The 23,955-nt window shown below is 42.4% G+C and overlaps 1 protein-coding gene across 2 annotated transcripts; it reads right to left on the minus strand.

The window, feature by feature from the left end:
• Positions 1-610: 610 nt before the first annotated feature.
• Positions 611-23,565, minus strand: LOC111954228 (protein sel-1 homolog 1). Of its 2 annotated transcripts, none has more exons than XM_023973773.3 (21): positions 23,054-23,565; positions 22,763-22,806; positions 22,250-22,454; positions 21,492-21,659; positions 20,644-20,749; positions 18,699-18,861; positions 16,790-16,843; positions 16,223-16,282; positions 16,016-16,097; positions 14,920-15,074; positions 13,999-14,055; positions 13,608-13,676; positions 13,375-13,452; positions 12,889-12,951; positions 9,934-10,021; positions 8,749-8,897; positions 6,179-6,344; positions 5,470-5,544; positions 4,231-4,403; positions 4,018-4,146; positions 611-3,759 (listed from the first exon to the last, which is right to left on the minus strand). In XM_023973773.3, the coding sequence occupies exons 1-21, from the start codon at positions 23,106-23,108 to the stop codon at positions 3,496-3,498; spliced, it is 2,403 nt and encodes an 800-aa protein (XP_023829541.1). In that variant the 5' UTR covers positions 23,109-23,565; the 3' UTR covers positions 611-3,495. The 2 variants fall into 2 exon arrangements, with proteins under 2 accessions (XP_023829541.1, XP_023829540.1); XM_023973772.2 differs by having other exon boundaries at positions 5,470-5,547.
• Between the last annotated feature and the right edge of the window lie 390 nt (positions 23,566-23,955).

Raw genomic sequence — 23,955 nt, forward strand, 5'->3', positions numbered from 1 at the left:
CCCCCCACCTCACAATTCATGCGACCCAAAACTTCACACCCCTCTTGATGGCGAATAAAACAGTTTGCAGTTGTAAAGCTCCTTTCCAGAATTCGACACATCCATGTCTTGTGTGTTTATTTGATACCAGGGGTCGAAGCTCTACCGAGCTCCATATTAACCCCATTCTGGGTCCGCGCGCCGTACTGACCCCGTTCTGGGTCCGCGCACCGTATTGACCCCGTTCTGGGTCCACGCACCGTATTGACCCCGTTCTGGGTCCAGACCACGGTCCGCCAGTTGAGTATGGGGGGGGATTTATGGTAGATCTTATTTAGTTTAGAATGATTCAATTATTTTACTTATATGGAGGCCGTAAAACGCTCTGAGGCCCAATCATTGCCCTCTTTCACACATCCGAGTAATGCTCGAATGTAAAAAATAATGTAATCCAATACAAATGGATCTACTCCCTTCACAGCACAAATAAGTGCCTCATTGAATTGTTTTCCAAACAAGGATAGACTGATTCCTCATCTCATAGAGCATCATTATTTTAATAGGAGCCTTGCTGGGGAGAGATAGTGGTGGAGTAGTTATTGTGATGGCCAAATACCGACCGGACACGTGCTATGATTACAACTTTTAATAACTGGCTAGAACAATTTACCAAACTAAAAATTGTTAGCTGACATGGGTAATTGAGTGACTGACAAAATAAACTGCTGCTGCACAACCACATTTCGAACTTGCACCTCGTGTACTATTCTAACTTAACAGTAAGTTGAGACCCCGACTGGTCGGGGCCCCCATAGCATGACATAACAGAATTCTCATGTCCAACAGCTGACTTTACCATTGTCCTTAAGAGGGTTTGGGTGGATTGGAACTCAATCAGGAATCTAAAAATCCTTGTTGGAAAAAAATGTATCCCATCAAATCTGGTCATGGTCATTACACTTAAGCAGATGGCTAAGGAATACCAAAAACAAACATGTTCCTAAAATGGTTTCTGTAACAGCTGTATAGTCAGTTATCAACTGCCCAATGTGTTTATAACCCGTTATGTCATTATTATGACAGAAACGTCAAGAGTCACTATAACCATAACATACACTGAGTGTACAAAACATTAAGAACACCTTAATATTGAGTTGCATTCCTCCTTTTGCCCTCGGAACAACCTCAATTAGCTTGGACTCTACAAGCATTTCGCTACACTCGCATTAACATCTGCTAACCATGTGTATGTGACAAATAAAATTTGATTTGAGGTGTCGAAAGCATGCCACAGGGATACTGGCTCATGTTGACAACAATGCTTCACAGAGTTGTGTCAAGTTGGCCGGATGTCCTTTCGGTGGTGGACCATTCTTGATACACACAAGAAACTGTTGAGCATCAAAAACCCAGCACCGTGGCAGTTCTTGACACAAACCAGTATCTTGCCCATTCAACCTCTGAATGGCACAAATTCACAATCTGGCCGGTACTGGCAATCCTTCCGAGAACTGAGAAATATGTCTAAAACTTATTTGAAAATATAATAAATCAGATTTCACTTAACACTGTAGCTGACTGTGCTGGAAATCCATAGAAATACTGGAAAAATTTAATCATTAAAGGGTTGTACTTCCTCTACTCTTCCCTTACAAATGAATGTAGAGTCTGGCCCTATTACTGATAACATTGATAGAATTAATTGAATCACCATTTTATATCTGCAGGTTCTCTGTCTCTCACTGTGACAATGTACTGGATGTTAATGGGGGAATTTTACAGAATAATTTTGAAAAGCGTCAGTCAGGGTTTTTCCTTTCGGCAATTGACAGACAATGAAGTCCTTGATGTGTTGTTGACATTAGACATGTATATTTCTTCAAGGGCCCACTATTTGGATCCAGGTCTGCTCAAGTGTGCAGCGTCCCTCATTGTTGGCTCAATAACCCACATCTTTAATTTAACACTTATCAGGAAATCTTCCTAGCGTGGAAATCAGCTTATGTGACGCCACTACATAAGGGAGGTGATGGCTGTGATCTTGACAACTTAAAGCCTGAGCCGAGGGAAGCAGAAGCTGGAGAAGCAACGAACTGCTCTATTGGTGAGGGGGTGAGGCCTATAGTCACACCCTGAGGGGAACCACGTATAACAAAGTCAAATAGTCTGAAAAAGTCACTGCTTTCTTCTAATGAGTCTTGACAAAAAGGCCTCCATCTCTCTTCCTGTTGCAGTTCAACTTATCAAATCAAACAGTTTAAAAATGATTAAAAATTAAACACGATTCCACAAACTCAATTACTAGTAGATGTAACATATCTCAAGGATATTATCCGTATTAGGCAATATGGATAAAATTTCAAGAATCAAACCTGAGACACAGAATCATGCGCTGCAATGAGGAAGGAAATGGGATAGCTAGTGAAGGGGTAGCAAAGGATTCTCTATCCTTCATTCTGATGCTTGACCATAGCATAGCAGAGCTGAAATGACTGACAATAATATATTTCATGACTTGGTCCACTCAAACAAGTAAGTTGACCAAAGTTCAGCTACGTAGTGAAAGGTTTTGAACTGGACGTCAAATAAATGAGCAGTTTTATGTTTACTTCATTAGTTCAACACATGTGCTAACAAAGCATATTCGCTAACAAAATAAGATCCTGAAGAAAACGTCTGCATTGAAAGACAAACAATGCATGTTTGCTAAAGAAATATTTGCACACAAAAAGCTTTAACGCTTGCCAATCAAGCAAATGTGCTGACAAAAGCATGCTTGAAAAAACTAGCTTGATAAAGAATCATTGTTTATGAACAGAACATGCTTACAAAATGTGTTCTTAACAAAACTTATTTGTGAAAACATTTTGCTAAAGACAAGGAGATGAAGATGACTTCACGTGCCCAGTTCTGATTGCTGCCACCTGACGAATATGTTGGTATTGCAAGGTTTGTGTAGCCATCTGGAATCTTATTTTGTAACCTTAKACTCATACGTAAAATCTGAAAAGGAAAAGCAGAAAAAAATCTGGCCATTGTTTCCAAAGCTTAATCTCTACTAGAGCGCCCAAAACAAGACAGTTTCATTCCCAGATCGGACGATAATTAAGAAGATGCCTCGATTGCCCCGTGTGGCTAGTTCTGAGAAGTGATTCTGCTGCCGGTACCCTGAGTCACACACTAAGAGGTTGAGTCTATATTGTCTTTTCTACAGCCTCTGTTCCATGGCCTTGTCCATCAACCTGCTCCACTCTCCCTCTCACCGATTCCTTTCTTCATTCTTCAACTTGGGAGGTCTGAGAGCATTGACAGAGTCGGAGAGTTAAGTAGGGCGAGTCTGGCCTGTTCAGTAGCCTACAGTCTGTGGTCAACATGCCGGAGTCAGGAGGGAAAAGGTGGTGCCCAAGATGGGAGCAAGTTAGTCTGCCTTTACCCACCAACCCTCCAGAGAAGAGGTAGAGGGTATGGATCAGGATATCGCCTTCCCTTTCTCTCTTCCCACTCCATCTCTATCTCTCACTGCTGCGCCTCTTCGGCCTGGGGCTGGGCCTGGGCCTCAGGTTGGGCCTGGGCCTCAGGTTGGGCCTGGGCCTCAGGTTGGGCCTGCTCCTGAGCAGGCCTGGCTGGGGGAGGAGGGGGCTGCGGGGGCATTGCCTGGTGTTGTCTCTGGCGGTAGGCGATGACGGTGCCTAGCAGCAGGGCGATTACCGTCATTAGGTAGAGGTCCCACTCAGGGCCCAGGAGCTGGTCCAGGTCCACCTGACTGACCACCTCACTCATCTGGTGGAGGGGGAGGGAGGATGATACAGGGTGGGAGGGGAGAAAGAGAGGGGAGGTCAGAGGGAGCAGAAAGAGAGAGAGAGAGCATTGACTACATTGAACAAACATAGTACAATCCCATGAATCCTGTACAAATGTAATAAATTAAGTTAGCCTCAAACATTGAGCCTGGCCCCCATGAGTTGAAATGGAAACAACCAGGGAAATGAAACTCCCAGAGGCACCGGATCCAGGAAGTGCTCTGTACTGTACACTCACGTTGAGGTCGTGCAGGTATTGCAGGGTGTAGACCAGGCCCAGTTTACACAGAGCCAGGAAGACGGGCACCTGGGCTTCGGGACTAGCCTCGGCAGCCATGTCGTAGAAACGCTTGGCCAGGTGGATATCCTACAGGAGGGGGAAAGAGTAAGGMGTTAGACTTATAGGGTTGCATGTGTGTATGAATGAGTTTGTTTATGTGCGTGTGCCAACCTGTTTGATGCCCAGGCCTTTCTCATGCATGTAGCCCAGGTTGAACATGGCCTGAGCGCTGTGCTGCTGCTCRGAGGCCAGCCTATAGTGGATGACAGCGGTCTCGTAGTCCACGTCAGTACCGTACCCGTAGAAGTGGTAGTCCCCCAGCTTTATCCTAGCCACTGTATAACCTGGGTAACAAAGTTGAACATACAGCACACACACACAAGTCAGTACGGGAACCGTACACACATTAAGTACTTTACACCACTGGTACTAAGTAAAAATACTTTAAAGTACTACTTAAGTCGTTTTTTGGGGTATGTGTACTATTTATATTTTTTGACAASTTTTACTTTACTACATTCCCAAAGAAAATATTGTACTTTTTACRCKATAAATTTCCCCTGACAACCCAAAGTACTCATTACATTTTGAATGCTTAGCAGAACAGGAAAATWGTGAAATTCACACACTTATCAAGAGAACACGTGGTCATCCCTACAGCTTATGTTCTGGCAGACTCACTAAACACAAATGCATATTTTGTGAATCATGTCTGAGTGTTGGAGTGTGCACATGGCTATCCTTACATTTTTTTAAAGAAGAAAAGGGCACTCTCTATATTAAACCCTTTGCTTAATATAAGGAATTTGAAATTATTTATAATTTTACATTTGATACTGAAGCATATTTTACCAATTACATTTTCTTTTGATACTTAAGTATATTTAAAACCAAATACTTTTAGACTTTTACTCAAGTAGTATTTTGGGTGACTGTCACTTGAGTAACTTTCTATTAAAAAGTTATCAATACTTTTACTCAAGTATGACAATTGGGTACTTTTTCCACCACTGGTTAGTTAGTACCATAACCGTAGAAGTGCTAGTCCCCAAGCTTTATCCTAGCCACTGTATAAACCGGGCCCAGTTTTTCAAACCAAATATCATGGGCTCATATACCATGATCTTTGTTTTAGCATATAATGGGATCCTTCCTTTTTGTCTTAAAAATGCATCTAAATATGAGGGACCACATCTGAAGGGGAAGCAGAATTTAACACAACTCAGGATCATTTTGATCTGGATGAAATGTTTTGAAAAGCTTGGCCCTGGGCAACACAGTTGAAGATACAGTGTCCCCCAGCATCATCCAACTATCCTCCCCTACAATTACTGAAGGGTACAAAGACAAGATGGCCGCTCAGTACAGCAAAAATATGGAAGGGTGATTTATGAAGGAGGCTCAACCAACCCTGTGCTGCTGCTCTGGTCCAATGGAGGAGGGCTCGAGGGTATGTCTCGTTCTCGTTGAAGATCTGCGCCTCCTCTACTTAAAACYAAACACGCACGCACACACGGTTCAAATAGAAAATGGTACCAAATGGTTTAATATCATCGGAAGTGCTTATTAAAACGCATTCACAAAGGTCATGTCTGTATAGATATCAGAAGAGCTGCACAAAGAAATTGATTGTTTTGGCATGGTGTAGCAATTTCTTCATATCTAAACAACCACAGGGGATTCATTGCCTTCCAGTGATTAGCGTTCGGAACACATTACAACAGATGGCAGGCCACAGACCGTCCCCAGGCCATATGCTTGGTTCACATGTTATAGGGTCACAGTGCTCTCTGGTGACAGAGGTAAGTGGAAGCATTGGTGTCTTACCAATGTACATAGAAACAAATTTTCTCCCGAAGCGTGTAGTTGTTCCCCTCCCTTCATTCATTCATTTAAAAAGGAAGGATCATGGCTCCCTTTTGCCCATGCTTACCGCAATCCAAATGCTTTTGAAGCCTTGCGGGGGAGTGAACAAGTGCACACTTCAGGGAGAAGGGGGAGAAACAGAACTGGGCTGAGGTTCCGAGATGGTTGCTGCTAAACAGTACGGAACTCAAAACAGTTCCCCTGTCAGCTATCTAGTGGACTCTTATGACAAATACTGTGTATTTGTTCTTACGCTGGTCCAGGATGAAGGCCACGTTGCTCTGCGCCACCTCGTAGCCCTGCTCGGCCAGCAGCAGGTACTGCACCAGCGCCCCGTCCATGTCGCCGTCCTTGAAGTTGCCGTAGGCTGCCATCAGCCTGTCCGACCAGCGCCCACGCTCACACACATTCTTGAAGAGCTGCCCGCAGACACAAATATGAAGACAGACACATGCAGTTAGAAACACAGAGAGACAAGAACAAAAGGGGCTGTTAAGGCAATTCGAGGTAGAAATTGCCCATAATCACAGATCTAGGATCTGATTACACAACTCCTGATTTGAACTTTTACCATTGGGAGGATAAAAATGTACCCGAACCTGGTTGTGGATCAATGGCTAAGGAATGGGTAAGTAGGTTTTGGCTAGACAATGACTGACACCGAGTAGTAAATGGCTAAATAATTAACTAATGGATGGCTGAATMGCGGCTAATGGAGGACAATAAATTGCTAAACAGGTGGCTAATTGGTTCATGCCTAGCTAGAAGACAGCTAACTGGTGATTAATGCATTGATCTAATGGATAAAGGTTAACAGATGGCTTATTTAAGCAATAAGGCCCGAGGGGGTGTGGTATATGGTCAATATACCGCGGCTAAGGGCTGTTCTTAGGGACAATGCGGAGTGCATGGATACAGCCCTTAGCTGTGGTATATTGGCAATATACCACAAACCCTGGGATGCCTTATTGCTATTATAAACTGGTTACCAATGTATTTAGAGCAGTAAAAACAAATGTTTTGTCATAGCCATGGTATATCAGACCATATACCATGGGTATCAGCATTCAGGGCTCGAAACACACAGTTTATAATGACGATTAATGCACAGCTAACGAAAAGCTAATAAACTGTGAAAGGCTAGCTAACGGCTAGCTCCAAGGTGGCTAGTGTAGCAGGGTTGCTTGATACTTAAAGGCTAATTAACTGAAGCGCTGGGCCTCTGAACTAGCTAGCTAATTGCTAATCCTACAGCTTTCCAATTATAGAGCGCTATCTAAATGACTAGTTAATGGCTAATGCTGTAGCTAGCCAATTACAGTGCATTCGGAAAGTATTCAGACCCCTTGACTTGTTCCACATTTTGTGGTTACAGCCTTATTCTAAAATTGATCAAATATTTTTCCTCAGTGTACAAATGTATTAAAAATAAAAAACAGAAATACCTTCTTTACATAAGTATTCAGACCCTTTCCTATAACACTCGAAATTGAGCTCAGGTGCATCCTGTTTCCATTGATCATCCTTGAGATGTTTCTACAACTTGATTGGAGTCCACCTGTGGCAAATTCAATTGATTGGACATGATTTGGAAAGGCACACACCTGTCTATATAAGGTCCAACGGTTGGCAGTGCGTGTCAGAGCAAAAACCAAGCCATGAGGTCGAAGGAATTGCCCGTAGAGCTCCGAGACAGGATTGTGTCGAGGCACAGATCTAGGGATGGGTACCAAAAAAATGTCTCCGGCATTTGGAGTGGCCTCCATCATTCTTAAATGGAAGAAGTTTGGAACCACCAAGACTCTTCCTACAGCTGGCCGCCTGGCCAAACTAAGCAATCGGGGGAGAAGGGCCTCGGTCAGGGAGGTGACAAAAAAACCTGATGGCCACTCTTACAGAGCTCGAGAGTTCCTCTGTGGAGATGGGAGAACCTTCCAGAAAAACAACCATCTCTGCAGCACTCCACCAATCAGGCGTTTATGGTGACGGAAGCCACTCCTCAGTAAAAGGCACATGACAGCCCCCTTGGAGTTTGCCAAAAGTCACCTAAACACTCTCAGACCGTGAGAAACAAGATTGAATGCCAAGCGTCACGTCTGGAGGAAACCTGGCACCATCCCTACGGTGAACCATGGTGGTGGCAGCGTGGGGATATAAAAATAAAAAATAAAAAGTTCAGGGACTGGGAGACTAGTCAGGATCAAGGAAACGATGAACGGAGCAAAGTACAGAGAGATCCTTGATGAAAAACTGCTCCAGAATGCTCAGGACCTCAGACTGGAGCGAAGGTTCACCTTCCAACAGGACAACAACCCTAAGCACACAGCCAAGACAATGCAGAAGTGGCTTCAGGACATGTCTCAATGTCCTTGAGTGGCCCAGCCAGAGTTCGTACTTGAAACCGATCTAACATCTCTGGAAGACCTGAAAATACCTGTACAGCAACGTTCCCCATCCAACCTGACAGAGCTTGAGAGGATCTGCAGAGAAGAATGGGAGAAACTCCCCAAATACAGTGGTGACAAGCTTAGTGTCATACCCAAGAAGAATCAAGGCTGTAATTGGTACCAAAGGTGCTTCAACAAAGTACTGAGTAACGGGTCTGAATACTTTTGTAAATGAAATATTTCTGTTTATCAAATTTGCCAAAATGTCTAAAAAACAATTTTTGCTTTGTCATTATGGGGTATTGTAGCTTGATTAGGGGGCAAAAAACGATGTAAACAATTTTAGAATAAGGCAGTAATGTAAAAAGTCAAGGGGTCTGAATACTTTCTGAATGCACTGTATGTACAGCAGCTAGCTAAAGGCTAGCTAGCTCACCTCCACGGCGGTGTGGCAGGAACGCAGCACGCCGGTGCCTGTGGCGTGCATCTGGGCCAGGTTGTAGAATGCCAGAATGTGCCCTGCCTGCGAGGCCAGATTGAAGAACTTGAAGGCCTGCTTGTAGTCACGCTTCACCCCGATGCCATCTGGAGAGGAAGAGGAATGGATAGACAAAAGTGAGTGAGATACCCAACAAAGAAAAATGGTGTGCAAGAGAATAAAAATAGCATTTCTATAAAAAAAATTATGGGGTGGCCAAGGGGGGACCAAAACCAGTCATGGGTGGCCATGAGAAATCAGCAAATTCTATCACAAATKGCATTGAAAATTGGCTTAAACTACGATGCATTTTATTTAATGGTCTAGGTGCCTACTTTGTTTCATGTTTAACAAATTTAAGCTCACAAATCAAATACAGGGCAAAATAAAACATGTCAAATGGGGGTATGTACTGGTTAAAAAAATGAAAGACTTTTAGCTGTTTAATGTTGTTACTGTATGTCTCAACTCTCATTAGAAAGGGAATAACACCCTGCTGACACAGGAGCAAACGGTGAACAGTGGTATTGACGAGAAAGACACCCGTTTCAGTAGTGCGAGTTGCGGCTCATAATGGAGAATGCAGTCTTTCTTTTAGAAAATGACCTCGCAACTCAAGTAGACAATTGACAATGACTGCATATCAACAGCAATAATTTCTGTAATCAGTTGTTAACGATGATGTGCGGAGCGCTTTATATCCGTAGAAAATCATTTGAAAAGGTGCATATCCCTTCTTACTAACTTTACAACATTGTTGCGTTAGATAGGCGTATTTGTTAAAATGTTTTCCCTTTATGATGATGATCAGGACCTGTTAGTGGTAGTTTTGTGAAGAGAAAAACAAGACATAATTTTCCAGTGAGGGAATTTGTTCTGAACCAGATTGACAGCGCTCTGACCCAATGAGAATGGGGTGTCACTAAGGGTGGCCAATCATATTTCATGAGTGGCCGTTGACACCCCGCTGATAACACCCCTGCTGCGGAGAGTGCAGAGTTGGGAGCAGAATGTTGGTGGGCAACTAACATTGCACTTCCAGGAAACCAAAAGTGACAAGGCTGCTTTACACTATACAACAACAGGAAAAAAAAGGGTGGCCTATACACACACACACACACAGTCCCACATGCACGCACTCACTGTAGTACATGGTGCCCAGCTGAAGCTGTCCATCCACCCAGCCCTGCTCCGCTGCTTTCTGGAAGTACTTCAGTGCCAACTCGTAATTCTGGAGGATGGAGACACACACACAAAATTGTGTAAATCACACAGGAAATACCGACATACGGTGCATTCTGACCCCTTCACTTTTTCCACATTTTGTTACGTTACAGCCTTATTCGAAAATTGATTAAATTGTACCCCCCTCAATCTATACACAACACCCCATAATGACAAAGCAAAAACAGGTTCAGAAATTTTTGCAAATGTATAAAATAAAAAAAAGGAAATATCACATTTACATAAGTACTCAGACCATTTACTCAGTACTTTGTTGAAGCACCTTTGGCAGCGATTACAGCCTCGAGTCTTCTTGGGTATGACGCTACAAGCTTGGCACACCTGTATTTAGGGATTTCTCCCATTCTTCTCTGCAGATCCTCTCAAGCTCTGTCAGGTTGGATGGGGAGCGTCGTTGCACAGCTATTTTCAGGTCTCTCCAGAGATGTTCGATCGGTTTCAAGTACGGGCTCTGGCTGGGCCACTCAAGGACATTCAGAGACTTGTCCCGAAGCCACTCCCGCGTTGTCTTGGCTGTGTGCTTACGGTCGTTGTCCTGTTGGAAGGTGAACCCTCACCTCAGTCTGAGGTCCTGGAACAGGTTTTCATCAAGGAGCTCGCTGTACTTTGCTCATCTTTTCCTCGATCCTGACTAGTCTCCCAGTCCCTGAAAAACATTCCCACAGCATGATGCTGCCACCATGCTTCACCGTAGGGATGGTATTGGCCAGGTGATGAGCGGTGCCTGGTTTCTTCCAGACGTAACGCTTGGCATTTAGGCCAAAGAGTTCAATCTTGGTTTCATCAGCCCAGATAATCTTTTTTCTCTGGGCTAAAGGTCAGAGTCCTTTAGGTGCCTTTTCACAAACATGTGCCTCTTACTGAGGAGTGGCTTCCGTCTGGCCACTCTCCCATAAAGGCCTGATTGGTGGAGTGCTGCAGAGATGCTTGTCCTTCTGGAAGGTTCTCCCATCTCCACAGAGGAACTCTGGAGCTCTGTCAGTGCCCATTGGGTTCTTGGTCACCTCGCTGACCAAGGCCCTTCGCCACCAATTGCTCAGTTTGGCTGGGCGGCCAGCTCTAGGAAGAGTCTTGGTGGTTCCAAACGTCTTCCATTTAAGAATGACTGAGGCCACTGTGTTCTTGTGGACCTTCAATGCTGCAGACATCCCGTCTCGGCACTCTACAAACATTCCTTTGACCTCATGGCTTGGTTTTTGCTCTGACATTCACTGTCAACTGTGGGACCTTATATAGACAGACGTGTTCCTTTCCAAATCATGTCCAATCAATTGAATTTACCACAGGTGGACTCCAATCAAGTTGTAGAAACATCTCAAGGATGATCAATGGAAACAGGATGCACCTGAGCTAAAATTTCAAGTCTCATAGCAAAGGGTCTGAATACTTAGGTAAATAAGGTACGTTTTTTTTTTATACATTTGTAAAAAATTCAACAAAAAAAAACGTTTCTGTTCTGTCATTATGGGGTAGTGTGTGTTAAAAAATGACATTTAATCCTTGTTAGAATAAGGCTGTAAGGTAACAAAATGTGGAAAAAGTGAAGGGGTCTGAATACTTTCCGAATGCACTGTAAACCTACAGTACAGGGCTGCTGGATTCTATTGCCTATGCCAATGTCTACAAAAGCTGAATTTAGGAATGTAACCACAGTGCAAAGCAGGGATAGGCAACTGGCTGATCGATCAATTCCACCCCCCAATTTTTTTTATTTATTAAAGTGGGGGTCTCAATTTACTGTTGAGAATTAGAATAGTAAAATACAAAAAAGGTGCAAATTTGGATGTGCATCAGCAGTTCTCTCTTGCTATGTCAGTCAGTAGGCAGGTGTCCATTGACCCAGGTTTGTTTTGACAAAGGCAATGTCGCAAAAATAATAATTGCATTATGGTAACAGCAGATATAGGAGAAATTTAGTAAAGATAAACAGCATTTTTATTCAATCGACAGGGGTGTACTTTTCTTTTGTTAAACTTGTGACAAATGGAAACTTGAAAAATGACCTATAGGGTCCTACTAGAGTAATGTGAAAAAAGAAAAATTATTGCTGAATACTTTTGAAGGTACGCAGGGCACGTGATATCATTTAACTGTAAGCTACACTCCACATTTCATTCTAAATGCCTGCTGCTTGCAAAATGAAATGTAACTATAAAAATAATTGCAGGACAAGGATTGTCCTGACTTTCAAGAATGCCCGACTTACTTCGCCTTGCTTTTCTGAATGCAAGTTTCAACATCCAATTATTACAGATCTACAGAAGTGCAAGTTCATGGCACGGACCGTGGCGATACGTTGGCACATGATAATTATTAAAATACGGCAAATATTGGTCAATAATTGTATTCTATCCATGCTGGCTTTCGCAGGTTACCTGAGACATGAAAGATCGGTGGGAGGGCACACAGGCAGTCGCCAATTTATTAATACGCAATTTGACTAAATGGGCAAACCCTTCAACTACTCCATTTTATTTGTTTTTGGGTGTGACGTTATTACGTCCAGTTGTTTTTATCAACACAAGATAGTTAAATGGAAACGCACCCTAGCAGGCAATTGTCGCCTACATTCTCTATGCAAACGGTCTAAATGTCTACAACAACAAAAACTAAAAATAATATTGGGCAAGTTCATAGAAACAAAGCTACTGACAGCTAATATGTTTTAGATTGGTTAAGTTAGTCTAGCGGCCAGCTATCTAAACTTGAAYTAATCATAGTCGAATTACCAACCGGGGGCCCCGATTGATGTTGTTAGTCACTCTCACGCAGATAGCATATTAAAAACTGCAAACATTTGTCTCCACCCCATAGCAAAGTGTGTAGAATTGCAGAGGGAGAGCGGTCACTCACCACCGGCACACCTCTCCCGTACAGGTACGCCATGCCCAGCCCACTCTGCCCAACAGGGTTACCCTAGGGGACAAGAACAGCGAGTAACGACATCAAAAAGAGACAGAAACCACCCAAGACACAACAATAAGTATTGAAAATAATAGTGCACTCTTTAAAGAACCACATATATAAACCTGTTAAAATGTTACTATTAATATAACAGATTGATCCTGAAATAGCATGTGCATTGAAAATATATGTACAGTATAGGAATGTTTCTGTCTAACAGTTTGACCACTATAAGCAGTGGATTGTTATATTGGTAATTGTTACATTCAGTACAGGCACTGTGGGCTTTGTGCAAGATATCCATATGAGTGAATGGTTTGATAATAGTAAAAAGGAACCAAACAGAGCTATATAGATATTATTATGGATGCCTAACAATCCATGGTTGGACCACAGATATAGAATGTCCATTCTAGTCAAGGTTTGGTTACTCACCAGGTCGGAGGCCTTCTTGAAGTACTGCAGGGCCGTCTCATTGTTCTGAGACAAGTACTCACTGCCCTCCGAGTACATCTGAAAGATAGTGAGAGAAAAAGAGAGTGAAGAGAACAAATGAAAACAGTGTAAGAGAAACCACTGAAAGGTAGCACAGCCACAGAGTAAGGGTAGAGTTACTTGCTTATTTCTCCACAGTGCTACAGGCCTATAAGATCATGTAATAATCTTACCTTCCCAAGGAAGGCCATGGCGTGCGTGTTCCCAGCATTCGCGGCCTGGTTGAAGTAATCGTAGGCCCGCTGTCGACAAAAAAAACATCTCCACACTAAATACAGGAGTGAGCATGACAGATGTAGGATCTTAATTTGAGCCAGTTTGCTACAGCATGAAAATAATCATGCAGCCACAGGAAATGTATCAACCCTAAAAAACAGTTATAATTCACATTTTTTGTAAGGGAAAATCAAGTCTGAAATGTCTAAGTAGATATGACAAACTTCAGAAGCCTTTTTAAACTTCAAATACACTACAAGTTTTACATTTCCTGCACAGGGTGATCAAATTAAGATCCTACACCTGTAGTGTTAGAACAAGGTTGAAAATGGGTCAGGGAAAGGTTACCTGGTGGTTCTGCTCTACCCCCCGACCACCGTGCAGATGCAGCTGGCCCAGTCCCACCTGTTGGGKGCAAAGCATGGGGTCATAGCACGAAACGCCACGTCGGAGTACCAAATGGCCCCCTAATCCCTACATAGTGTATCACTTTTGACCAGGGCCCAGCTTTTCAATCATTACCCGCTTACTCATTATCATGCTATATTCATGCAAGCACCAGAGAAACTTTAAAATTAGATAATTCGAATATTTCCATTAACTCCCACGAGGAACGGTATAATGCCTTGCTGCCAAATATACTCCTGAACTCATCATTTACGGAATTTTCCATTCTCCCTGACTGTCTAGCTCACATGTCAGACACAAGGCCCGCGGGCCATCTTGCTAGTGACATTTATATCATTGCGCAGTCTGGATTTGGGTTGTCAATTCATTTTGGCCCACTTCCATACAGCCCCCACCACACTGTACTACAAGTCCCAGCAAGCACTGCCAACATCCTGCGCACCAAATGGCAGTGCATTGCCACATACCCCTCCTCCCAGACCCACCCACCTACAAGCCAGCCAGTACACGTTCATACTGTACGTTCATAAGTGGACATTATGAGGAACCATTTAAATGTTTTTTTTAACGATGTCCAGTTTGGGTGGCATTTATATGCATGTTGTTTTTTCCCCAATATGGCCCGTGCTGCAATTGAATTCGACACCTCTGGCCTTTATTTTATATAGTTAGTTCTTAAATATCACATTGTAAAAAATATATATATATAGGTCCATTATCTTTTTCTACATACTTTATACTTAGTTTTAGTCATTCAAGTTGATCCGGAATGCCTTTTCCATCGCAAAGAATCCTAAAGAATTTCCTATGCAGAAAAATAAAAAACCTCGTAAGAGCAGTGTGCCCCATCTGAACCCTAACCTGGGCCTGTACATCTCCCTTCTCAGCCAGGAACTGGTAGTACTGGATCAGGTCTTCCTCCAGCATGCCGCTGGTAGAGCCCGGGTTCTCCACCTCGTCCAGCAGACGCACCCTCTGCACCGCACTGCCCCCAGTCAGGGACACGTCACTGGCCACTGGAGGTTAAGGAGAGAAAGAATGAAAAACTCCCTGCTCTTTGCGTAACACCTAAGGAAAGCCATAGGACTCAAATCTTGCTCTGTGAATCAAAAAGTGACTTTTTGAATGCAGCCTTTCCTTTTCGTTAGTCAGTTTGCAGGTCAAATGCAGGTCTTCTCAATTCAAAACACTAACCAGGTTTCCATCCAACCTTTTTATGCGAGTCAAGTACATGTCGGATAAAACATTTCACGACAGGCCTGAAGGAAACAGCAAATTTGTCGGTAAACTCTCCAAATGTCGACAAAATGCTTTAGACAAGATGGGATCTTTTTTGTGTCTGTAAAATGTATTATGCTAAGTAAACTTGGAGTCATGCGATGATATGCTGCGTGGTCCTCCCACTACGACTCTGGAAAGCATGTAGTTTATTAGGCTACAGAGGAAATAAAATTACGAGAAAGTCACAGGGTGGTGAAAGTGCACCGTGATGAGCTTGATGCTCCCAGACAATAAATAGGTTATTATTCTGGTGACATGATGATCAATGCTTGCCTGCCATTTGACAAAAATATTCTTGCTCTTTTTTTCATAATCTCATCATCTGCACTGTATCCATGAGCTGTTGGCCAGAGCACACATGCCAAGACCATAGTGAGCACATTTGTTAAATTACACAACACTTTTGGTGGCAGAACCATCCGTACAGTTGAAAATGCGATGGAAACCCATTGAACTTGTATTTGGTACATGGGAATTTAACCGCAACAGTATATTTTTTTTATGCACTACGTTTTATCCGCAACAAGTCAATATGATGAAAACAAATTGTTTTTATGCCGAATTTAGAATATTCACATGAAAATCTGTCACCTATTGTAAAGAAACCTAGCTACTGAGACAAACTCATCTGAGACAGTGAAAGACGTTCATTGGTTGAGAGGGGGTGGCCTCCTACCGTGATTGGCCACCAGTCTGTAATGCGTCAGTGCTGATTCGCAGCTCTGGGGTACGCCCACACCACCCCAGTATCGGTATCCCTAAAGAGAGAATGGTAGCAAAGGGAGAACAGGTCAATCATCATACAGTATATATCCATAAGAGAGAAACAATACACATCATAAGGCTTCTCTATTAAAATCTACAAAAAGCAGAAGTAGCTCACCAGAATCATATGAGCCACCAGGTTCCCGCCCAAAGCACCAAAGGTGTAGTAAACCAACGCCTGAAACAGAGTTGGAGGGTTATGCTTTACATTCCAGGCTTAGCAGCCAACTTTGACATCATCTAGGAAATAGAGCTGGGACGATAAACCAAACATAATCAACACCAACCAAACCGACAACTTATCGTGGACTTTTTGCTGATATCGTTCATTACGATAAATAACCTATAGGGCCCTACTAGAGTAATGTGAAGTTTGAAATCAAGTAAGTTTGCAAATATCAGTGATTGTTAAACTGGACAATTGATAGCTACAACATTTAAAGTAGTAATAGTTAAGGGTAATATTTGTATTTATTTAAATAACTGTGGTGCACTGTAATGTTATAAACTCATGCTTCTACTTATTATAATTCAGTCAATTTATCGTAATATGGATGCGTGTCCATGTCGCCCTGCTCTACTACAAAAGCTACCTCTGAACAAACAGAGCTTTTGATCAGTATATAGGCTACATGGAAAAAGGAGAGGTTTGGGGAGAGAAAGTGGAGAGGCTGGGTGTTGGTACCTTCGCTTGACTGGAGTTCACTCCTAACCCGGCAGCGTACAAGAAGCCAAGTGCCTATAGGATGTACAAGGTGGAGCGTTAGGCTACCTACAACCACACAGAGATGCATGAACACAGATGAAATCTTATATGCATTCAACAATTGTCCGTCAAAAGTTAAATTCAAGTCTGTCAACTTCTTTTAAGCGAGTTGCATACGTAAAAAGACTGTCATTGGGCTTTTTTTGACGGACAATCAACTCTGTTATTCATCATCAACGAATGACTCCCATTGAAAAACAAGGTCAATCATATATTTTAACACAAAATCTACGTGGCTGTAGCCTTAATAAGCAGCTACAGAGGATGTGTAAATGTCCCAATAGAACTACAGTTGTAGGGATAGTGCGAGATTTGGGCAATTAAATGGTAGGAAGCATGAGATTTTACTCACCAAAGTAACAGTGTGGTCAAAGACTAAGTAACTTAGTTGTAGTCACGATCTGGTTACCTATAACTTTTTTATTTGTGTGTGTGTATATAACTTACTTCCAGATACCTTTAAACTACCCACAATGCACTATTTCTCAACGTCATATGGAGAATCTACTCTGCATTAGCTAGCCATGCAGACCAATTGTTGGCAGTGGTGAGCTACAATCGACCAAATCACGTGGTGGTGTGATGTAAACAACCAATCACACGTGCGGGCCGCAATGATCTAGCGTTACGCCATCTTATCCCGTAGACTTCCAGTCATTGTGCCAATGCTACTTAGCAATCGCCTGGAGACAACCTGAAACCCCATTGTCTCAATGACCACGTTTACATGCAGACCAATATCCTGTTATTATTGTGATGATGTTTCCATTTTGTCAAACAAATCACTTTATTTTTATTTTTTTTTAAAGTAGGCTACTTGCACAGTTCGATCCACCATAATTCCATAATATATTTTTCTCATGCTCCGTACAGCCTACTTTCACCCTAATTTAGACAACTTATGATTTCCGACATTTGGTAAGCCATATTATATTTTCGGACATTTGGTAAGGCCATTTGTTTGTCAACTATAGTTAGATATGTGCAGCTTCTCTTCTGTCATAACTTGTTGCCCTAGAAGACTAAATAAAGTAGTGCTCACCAGAATGTCTTACATTGATAGAATGAATGCATTAGTAACCTATTTAACACAGCTAAATTTGCCTTTTTCCATTTATGGTCCCGTGTGGCTCAGTTGGTAGAGCATGGCGCTTGCAAAGCCAGGGTTGTGGGTTCATTCACCACGGGGGGACCAGGATGAATATGTATGAACTTTCCAATTTGTAAGTCGCTCTGGATAAGAGCGTCTGCTAAATGACTTAAATGTAATGTAAATGATTTAGGGACCAGGGAGAAAATGCAATAACTCCAAAACAATGGAAAGCTGGGTTCTGTGCAAAATGTCCAAATGTCATCAGTTGACGGTTAAGGAAATGAAAAGCTGAGAAAACAATGAAACACGTTTCTGATAAGACTTCAGTTCATCTTGGGCGCAAATACTGTCTGCTTGCATAACAGTGTCAAAGAAAACACATTACACAGGCATTTCTCAAGTGATGCTGAATGGGAAGAAGGAAAAAAATAACATTTATCTTCTGTTGTATCATTTTACTGCAAGAAATGTATAATTCTGCAGGAGTTAATATTATATAACGCTACATGTGAGAGGTTATAGACCTAGTCAGTGTCCATATTTCAGTAACTATTCCATTTAACCCATATGAACGTCAATTAGGAATATTCTGTTTATTCATGGATACTTTAACAGCTTATTCCAAATAAGACATTAAGCGGGACATGAGCTACAACCCGGAATATGATGCACATGTAAACGTGGTCAATGAGACTACCCTGGATCCATTAAGTTTAAATAGGAATGTACCATTACCATCTGAGCTTTGGGGGAGCCCTCCAGGGCCAGCTTCTCAAACAGCTCCTTGGCCTTGGGGATGTTCTGGGCCATGTAGTCCCCAAACAGCATGGCATAGGCCACCTTCTCCATGGCCTTGTGGTGGCCCTTGCCGGCAACCTTCAATAGCTTCTCATACAACCTGGTGAGGAATAAGATGAAGAATAGGAGGAAGGTTGAGTAAATAAAAAGGTGCTGTGGATGTACAGAGCCTTCAGAAAGTATTCACACCCCTTGACCTTTTCCACATTTTGTTGTATTACAGTCTGAAATGAAAATATATTAAATTGGCATTTTGTGTCACTGGACAGATAGACACAACAGCCCATAATGTTAAAGAGGAATTATGTTTTTAGACATTAAAAATGAAAAGCTGAAATGTCAAGAGTCAATAACTATTCAACCCGTTTATGGCAATCCTAAATATATTGAACAAAGATATAAACTAAACATGTAAAAGGTTGGTCCCATGTTTCATTAGCTGAAATAAGAGATCCCAGAAATGTTTCACATGCACAAAGGAATCAATTTGTTTACATCCCTGTTAGTGAGCATTTGTCCTTTTTCAAGATAAATCCATCCACCTGACATGTGTGGGATATCAAGAAGCTGATTAAACAGCATGATCATTACACAGGTGCACCTTGTGCTAGGGACAATAAAAGGACACTAAAATGTGCAGTTGTCAAAACACAATGGCCATAGATGTCTCAAGTTGGGGGAGCGTGCAATTGGCATGCTGACTGCAGGGATGTCCACCAGAGCTGTTGCCAGAGAATTTAATGTTCATTTCTCTACCATAAGCCGCCTCCATCGTCATTTTGGAGTATTTGGCAGTATGTCCAACCGGCCTCACAACCGCAGACCATGTGTTACCACGCTAGCCCAGGATCTCCAGATTCGGTTACTTCACCATGCGGGATTGATGAAACTGGGTTTGCACAACTGAAGAGTTTCTGCAAAAACCATCTCGGGGAAGGTCGTCTGCATGCTTGTTGTCCTCACCAGGGTCTTGACCTGACTGCAGTTTGGCATTGTAACAACTTCACCTTCAATGGCAAGCTGGAGAAGTGTACTCTTCACGGATTAATCCTTACTTCAACTGTGCCGGGTAGACTGCGTGTATGGTGTCGTGAGGGCGCGCTGTTTGCTGATGTCAACGTTGTAAACAGAGTGTACCATGGTGGCAGTGGGGTTATGGTATGGGCAGGCATAAGCTATGGACAACAAACACAGTTGCATTTTATTGATGGGAATTTGAATGCAAAGAGATACCATGACYAAATCCTGAGGCCCATTGTCGTGCCATTCATCTGCCGCCATCACCTCATGTTTCAGCACGATAATGCACGGCCCCATTGTCGCTACGATCTGTACACAATTCCTGGAAGCTGAAAGTGTCCCAGTTCTTCCATGGCCTGCATACTCACCAGACATGTCACCCATTGAGCATGTTTGGGATGCTCTGGATCAACGTGTACGACAGCGTGTTCCAGTTCCCGCCAATATCCAGAAACTTCGCATAGCCACTGAAGAGTGGGACAACATTCCCACAGGCCACAACCAACAGCCTGATCAACTCTTTGCGAAGGAGATGTGTCCTGTTGCATGAGGAAAATGGAGGTCACACCAGATGGTTCTGATCAACGGCCCCTACCTTTTAAATGTTTTTTTTTTTTAAACAGATGCATATCTGTATTTGCAGTCACGTGAAATCCATAGATTAGGACCTAATGAAGACACTAACCTGCTACAAAAAAGTCATAGCTGTATTGAAGTGGGGTGTTTTTAGGGAATCTCTTAAGCAAGAGGAAGAACGATAAGACTATGTGAGATTTCTAGAGTGTTCTTGCTGTCAGCAAGCGCACTTATGAACATTAAGGTGAACACTGTACATGAGACAAAGAGGAGAAGGAGAGCTCACTCTTTCTTCTGGCTCTTCCGGTTGGTTCCGTTGATCATGCGGAGGGCTGTCTGGTACTCCTTTTCGGTCTCCTCCGCTAGATGCCTCTGCTCCACCTGCTCCTCCGCTACAATATACAACACAACTAGAGTTGCAAAGGGAGGGTATATTTCTGGTAAGTTCCTAAGTTTACCAGTAAACTACCAGAATTTTGTGTAACTTTCAAGGTTTTGGGGGGAATTTTATCAAATGGAATCTAGTGGCCTTTTTGGGTACTTCAGATTATCACAAGTATCTTATTTCTGGCCCTCTGTGTGGTCTCATCACATGTAAAATATATAATAAAATTATTCTTAAAAAAATAGAATGGCAAAGCTGTAAAACATCCTAAATATACCATTGGTGTTGAATATGAGGGTTTCATTAAGAAATATCCCTTATATTTACACACATATTTTACTATGTCAAAATGTCTTTGTAAATGTTTTGGCAACAAACTGGTGGCAGTTATGAAAAATTACAATAGCTGGAAGAGTTGCTTCATTGAAAAGTGAATTGAAAATAATTAGGTTATTTCCACTAGAAACTCAGACAATATGGACAGATATAAAAAAAATGAACACACATGAATGCATTATTTTAAAAGTTATTCAACTATAAATCACCAAAGATTCTAGTAACTTTGGTAAATTGCAGGTAGTTTTGCAACCCTAAACACAAAGCAACTTTATTCATCCGCTAAGGACAATTTGTTTCAGCCACATAAGTGGCGTGTCCATGTGCGAGTCCCTCTAAGGCAGAGAAACAGGGTGGGTAAAAAAACAATAATATTTTTTTTTTAACACGTGTATGCTTTAAGGGAGACTTACTCTCACAGAAGCCCCATCTCTTGTCCCTGTCGTAGTCGTAGGTGGTGGCGCACCACAGGCGGTCGTCCCCCCGTCCATCGGTAGTACAGTCCATATACTCCTTCCCCAGGAAGAGGAAGGGGAAGAGACAGGGCTTCCCGTTGGCTGTGCCACCATTCACCACAGGAACTGCATCAACCAAAAATCACAGGTGGTAGGGGCAGGGTGGTATGTTTAAGCAAAAACACTGACAGGAAGCAGATGGATGGTGATTAACATGTATGTGGAAAACATCAACAAATTGAAGCTCAAATCTGTTTTAAGTTAAGCTAAAGATTGAACCATTCTGGTTAAATTATGAAATAAACCATACAGTAGTGGCCAAATGGTGCATATACCCTTCACCAGAGTACTTTCAGAGATGTCACAGATGCAAGCGTGTTTTAATTTCCCATGAGGGCCAACGGTTTCACTGAGCACAAGTTCAAAAAGACATTGCATTGTTGCCATGCTCAAGGCCAGGTGTCAGCAAAGCTTAGTTTGTCCCAATTTCTCAATGTTCTCAGTTCTAGAGGTATAAATGTGGGGTAGCTGAAATCTATGGAGTGAAACTTTCAGTGGATTGCAGACAGATCTCATAATTAATTACTACATAGATATGACACTTCATGTAACATTCCGCAATTATTTTATTAGTCAAGACAGACAAGTCATAGAAATCAAACTGCAATGGCCACTAGTGACACCTGGCCAATAAAGGCTATCTTACGGATCCMTACCCTCTTTAGGCCTTTCCTCGACGGGAGGAGGTTGAGTGGGCAAGTCCTCCTTCTCTTCCCCCTCCAGCCCACCTTCCTGGACCCCACCATCGAGTCTTCTCTCCCCCTCGGCCTGCGAGGCCTCCCTGGGGGAAGTCACCATTCCTGCTACAATCCTGGCGCCTACTGGGACCTCATCCTCCTCAGAGTTGGGCTCATGGTAAGACTAGAAGGGGAAAACAAGCAATATGAGGGGATGGAGGGGGTTACATGATGTAATAACTTCACTTATTATATTGTCATTAGCTTGAAGGTTAGTGGATTTGAGTGAGATCAAGGCTATACGCGTGTTTTCTTATGGTTGGTTCTTTGCAAAGCAAATCTGCTTTTGCCATTTATGATGCTAACCTATATTTTTGCTTGCATGATACCAAACAGCTTCTTATATAAACTTGGAAAACGATAGGTAGGCCTACTTCCACGTCTAAATGCAATAGAAAAGGGCACAGCAGGTTCATATTTACAGCTAGCTACCTTCAATTCAGGAGCATGATCATTATTCCCCTCTGGCTCTTCATCTGCAGAAAGACAACAAAGAAAATAGTAATTGATTAGGTATTGCGCATCAGCTGACAAACAATATTCATCCAAAGAACGACTCCGTAGAATAAAGCACTTTCCTGCTGACAGTAATGATAACTAACGTTAGTGCCTCAGAAAATGACAAGCTTGCTAGCTAATGCTAGCCAGCACTTGCGTTACACAATCTGTCAAATAGTTTCAACGTTGACATCTACCTGGCTGACTTTTTTTATTTTTACTTACCAGCTGTTGTTCCGTGTGAGAAAACTATTAGGAGAATCACCATAGGCAAAATCATCCTCGTAGTATTTAATGACCCTTTAGATAACAAGCTAACGATTGCTAGCCAGCTAATTAACAAAATTAGCTCCGTGGCTAATGTTAAACATTAAAGTACAGGATTACTCTTCTCGTGCATACGCTGCTAACTAACATTCATTAGGACAAAGCRCACGAACTGAGGACAAAGCCCACTAAATAAATAATAATTGAAAGGAAGGTGCAGCTTTTTTTAAAAACTAATGCTTTCTAACAGCTAAAGTTAACATGCTAGCTAAACAAAAGCTATAACGTTAACGCCGGTAGGCTTCGCTATGCTTTGATATAAATATTTCGTCAGGTAGTTATATGTACGTGTTCCTGGTCTTTGAAGCTTGTTAATAAATACCAATGATCAGCTGTACTTAGCTAATATCGTTCGCAGTTTAAGACAACAGCTAGCAACCCCTGACCCTTGAACACCACTTCCTAATCCCTCCGATAGACCAATCCTAGACCACGATGAATAACATTGACCAATCGTTGATGGTAGAGGACATGTCATCCAATCGGCTGTGCACACACACGTTTCTTGCTTGTACAGTAGACAGGTTCGTCCACGACAGCCGAAACGCCTTCTGACACATATCGGGATCTTCTCTCATGTAAATTTGTGTGGCAAGCAATACAATGTATTTGGCAGCCCCCAAATAGCAAATTTGAAGTACTACTAGCAAATAAGCACATTTTAGCATAATGGGTATAGTAAGCTACTGTTAACTGCCAAAATTAAGGAAACACTTAAGTAAATGAGGGATACAAAGTATATTGAAAGCAGGTGCTTTAATCCACACAGGCGTGGTTCCTGGGTTAATTAAGCAATAAAC

This window comes from Salvelinus sp. IW2-2015, linkage group LG28, assembly GCF_002910315.2.
Source record: "Salvelinus sp. IW2-2015 linkage group LG28, ASM291031v2, whole genome shotgun sequence".
In the NCBI taxonomy this organism is placed as follows: domain Eukaryota; kingdom Metazoa; phylum Chordata; class Actinopteri; order Salmoniformes; family Salmonidae; genus Salvelinus; species Salvelinus sp. IW2-2015.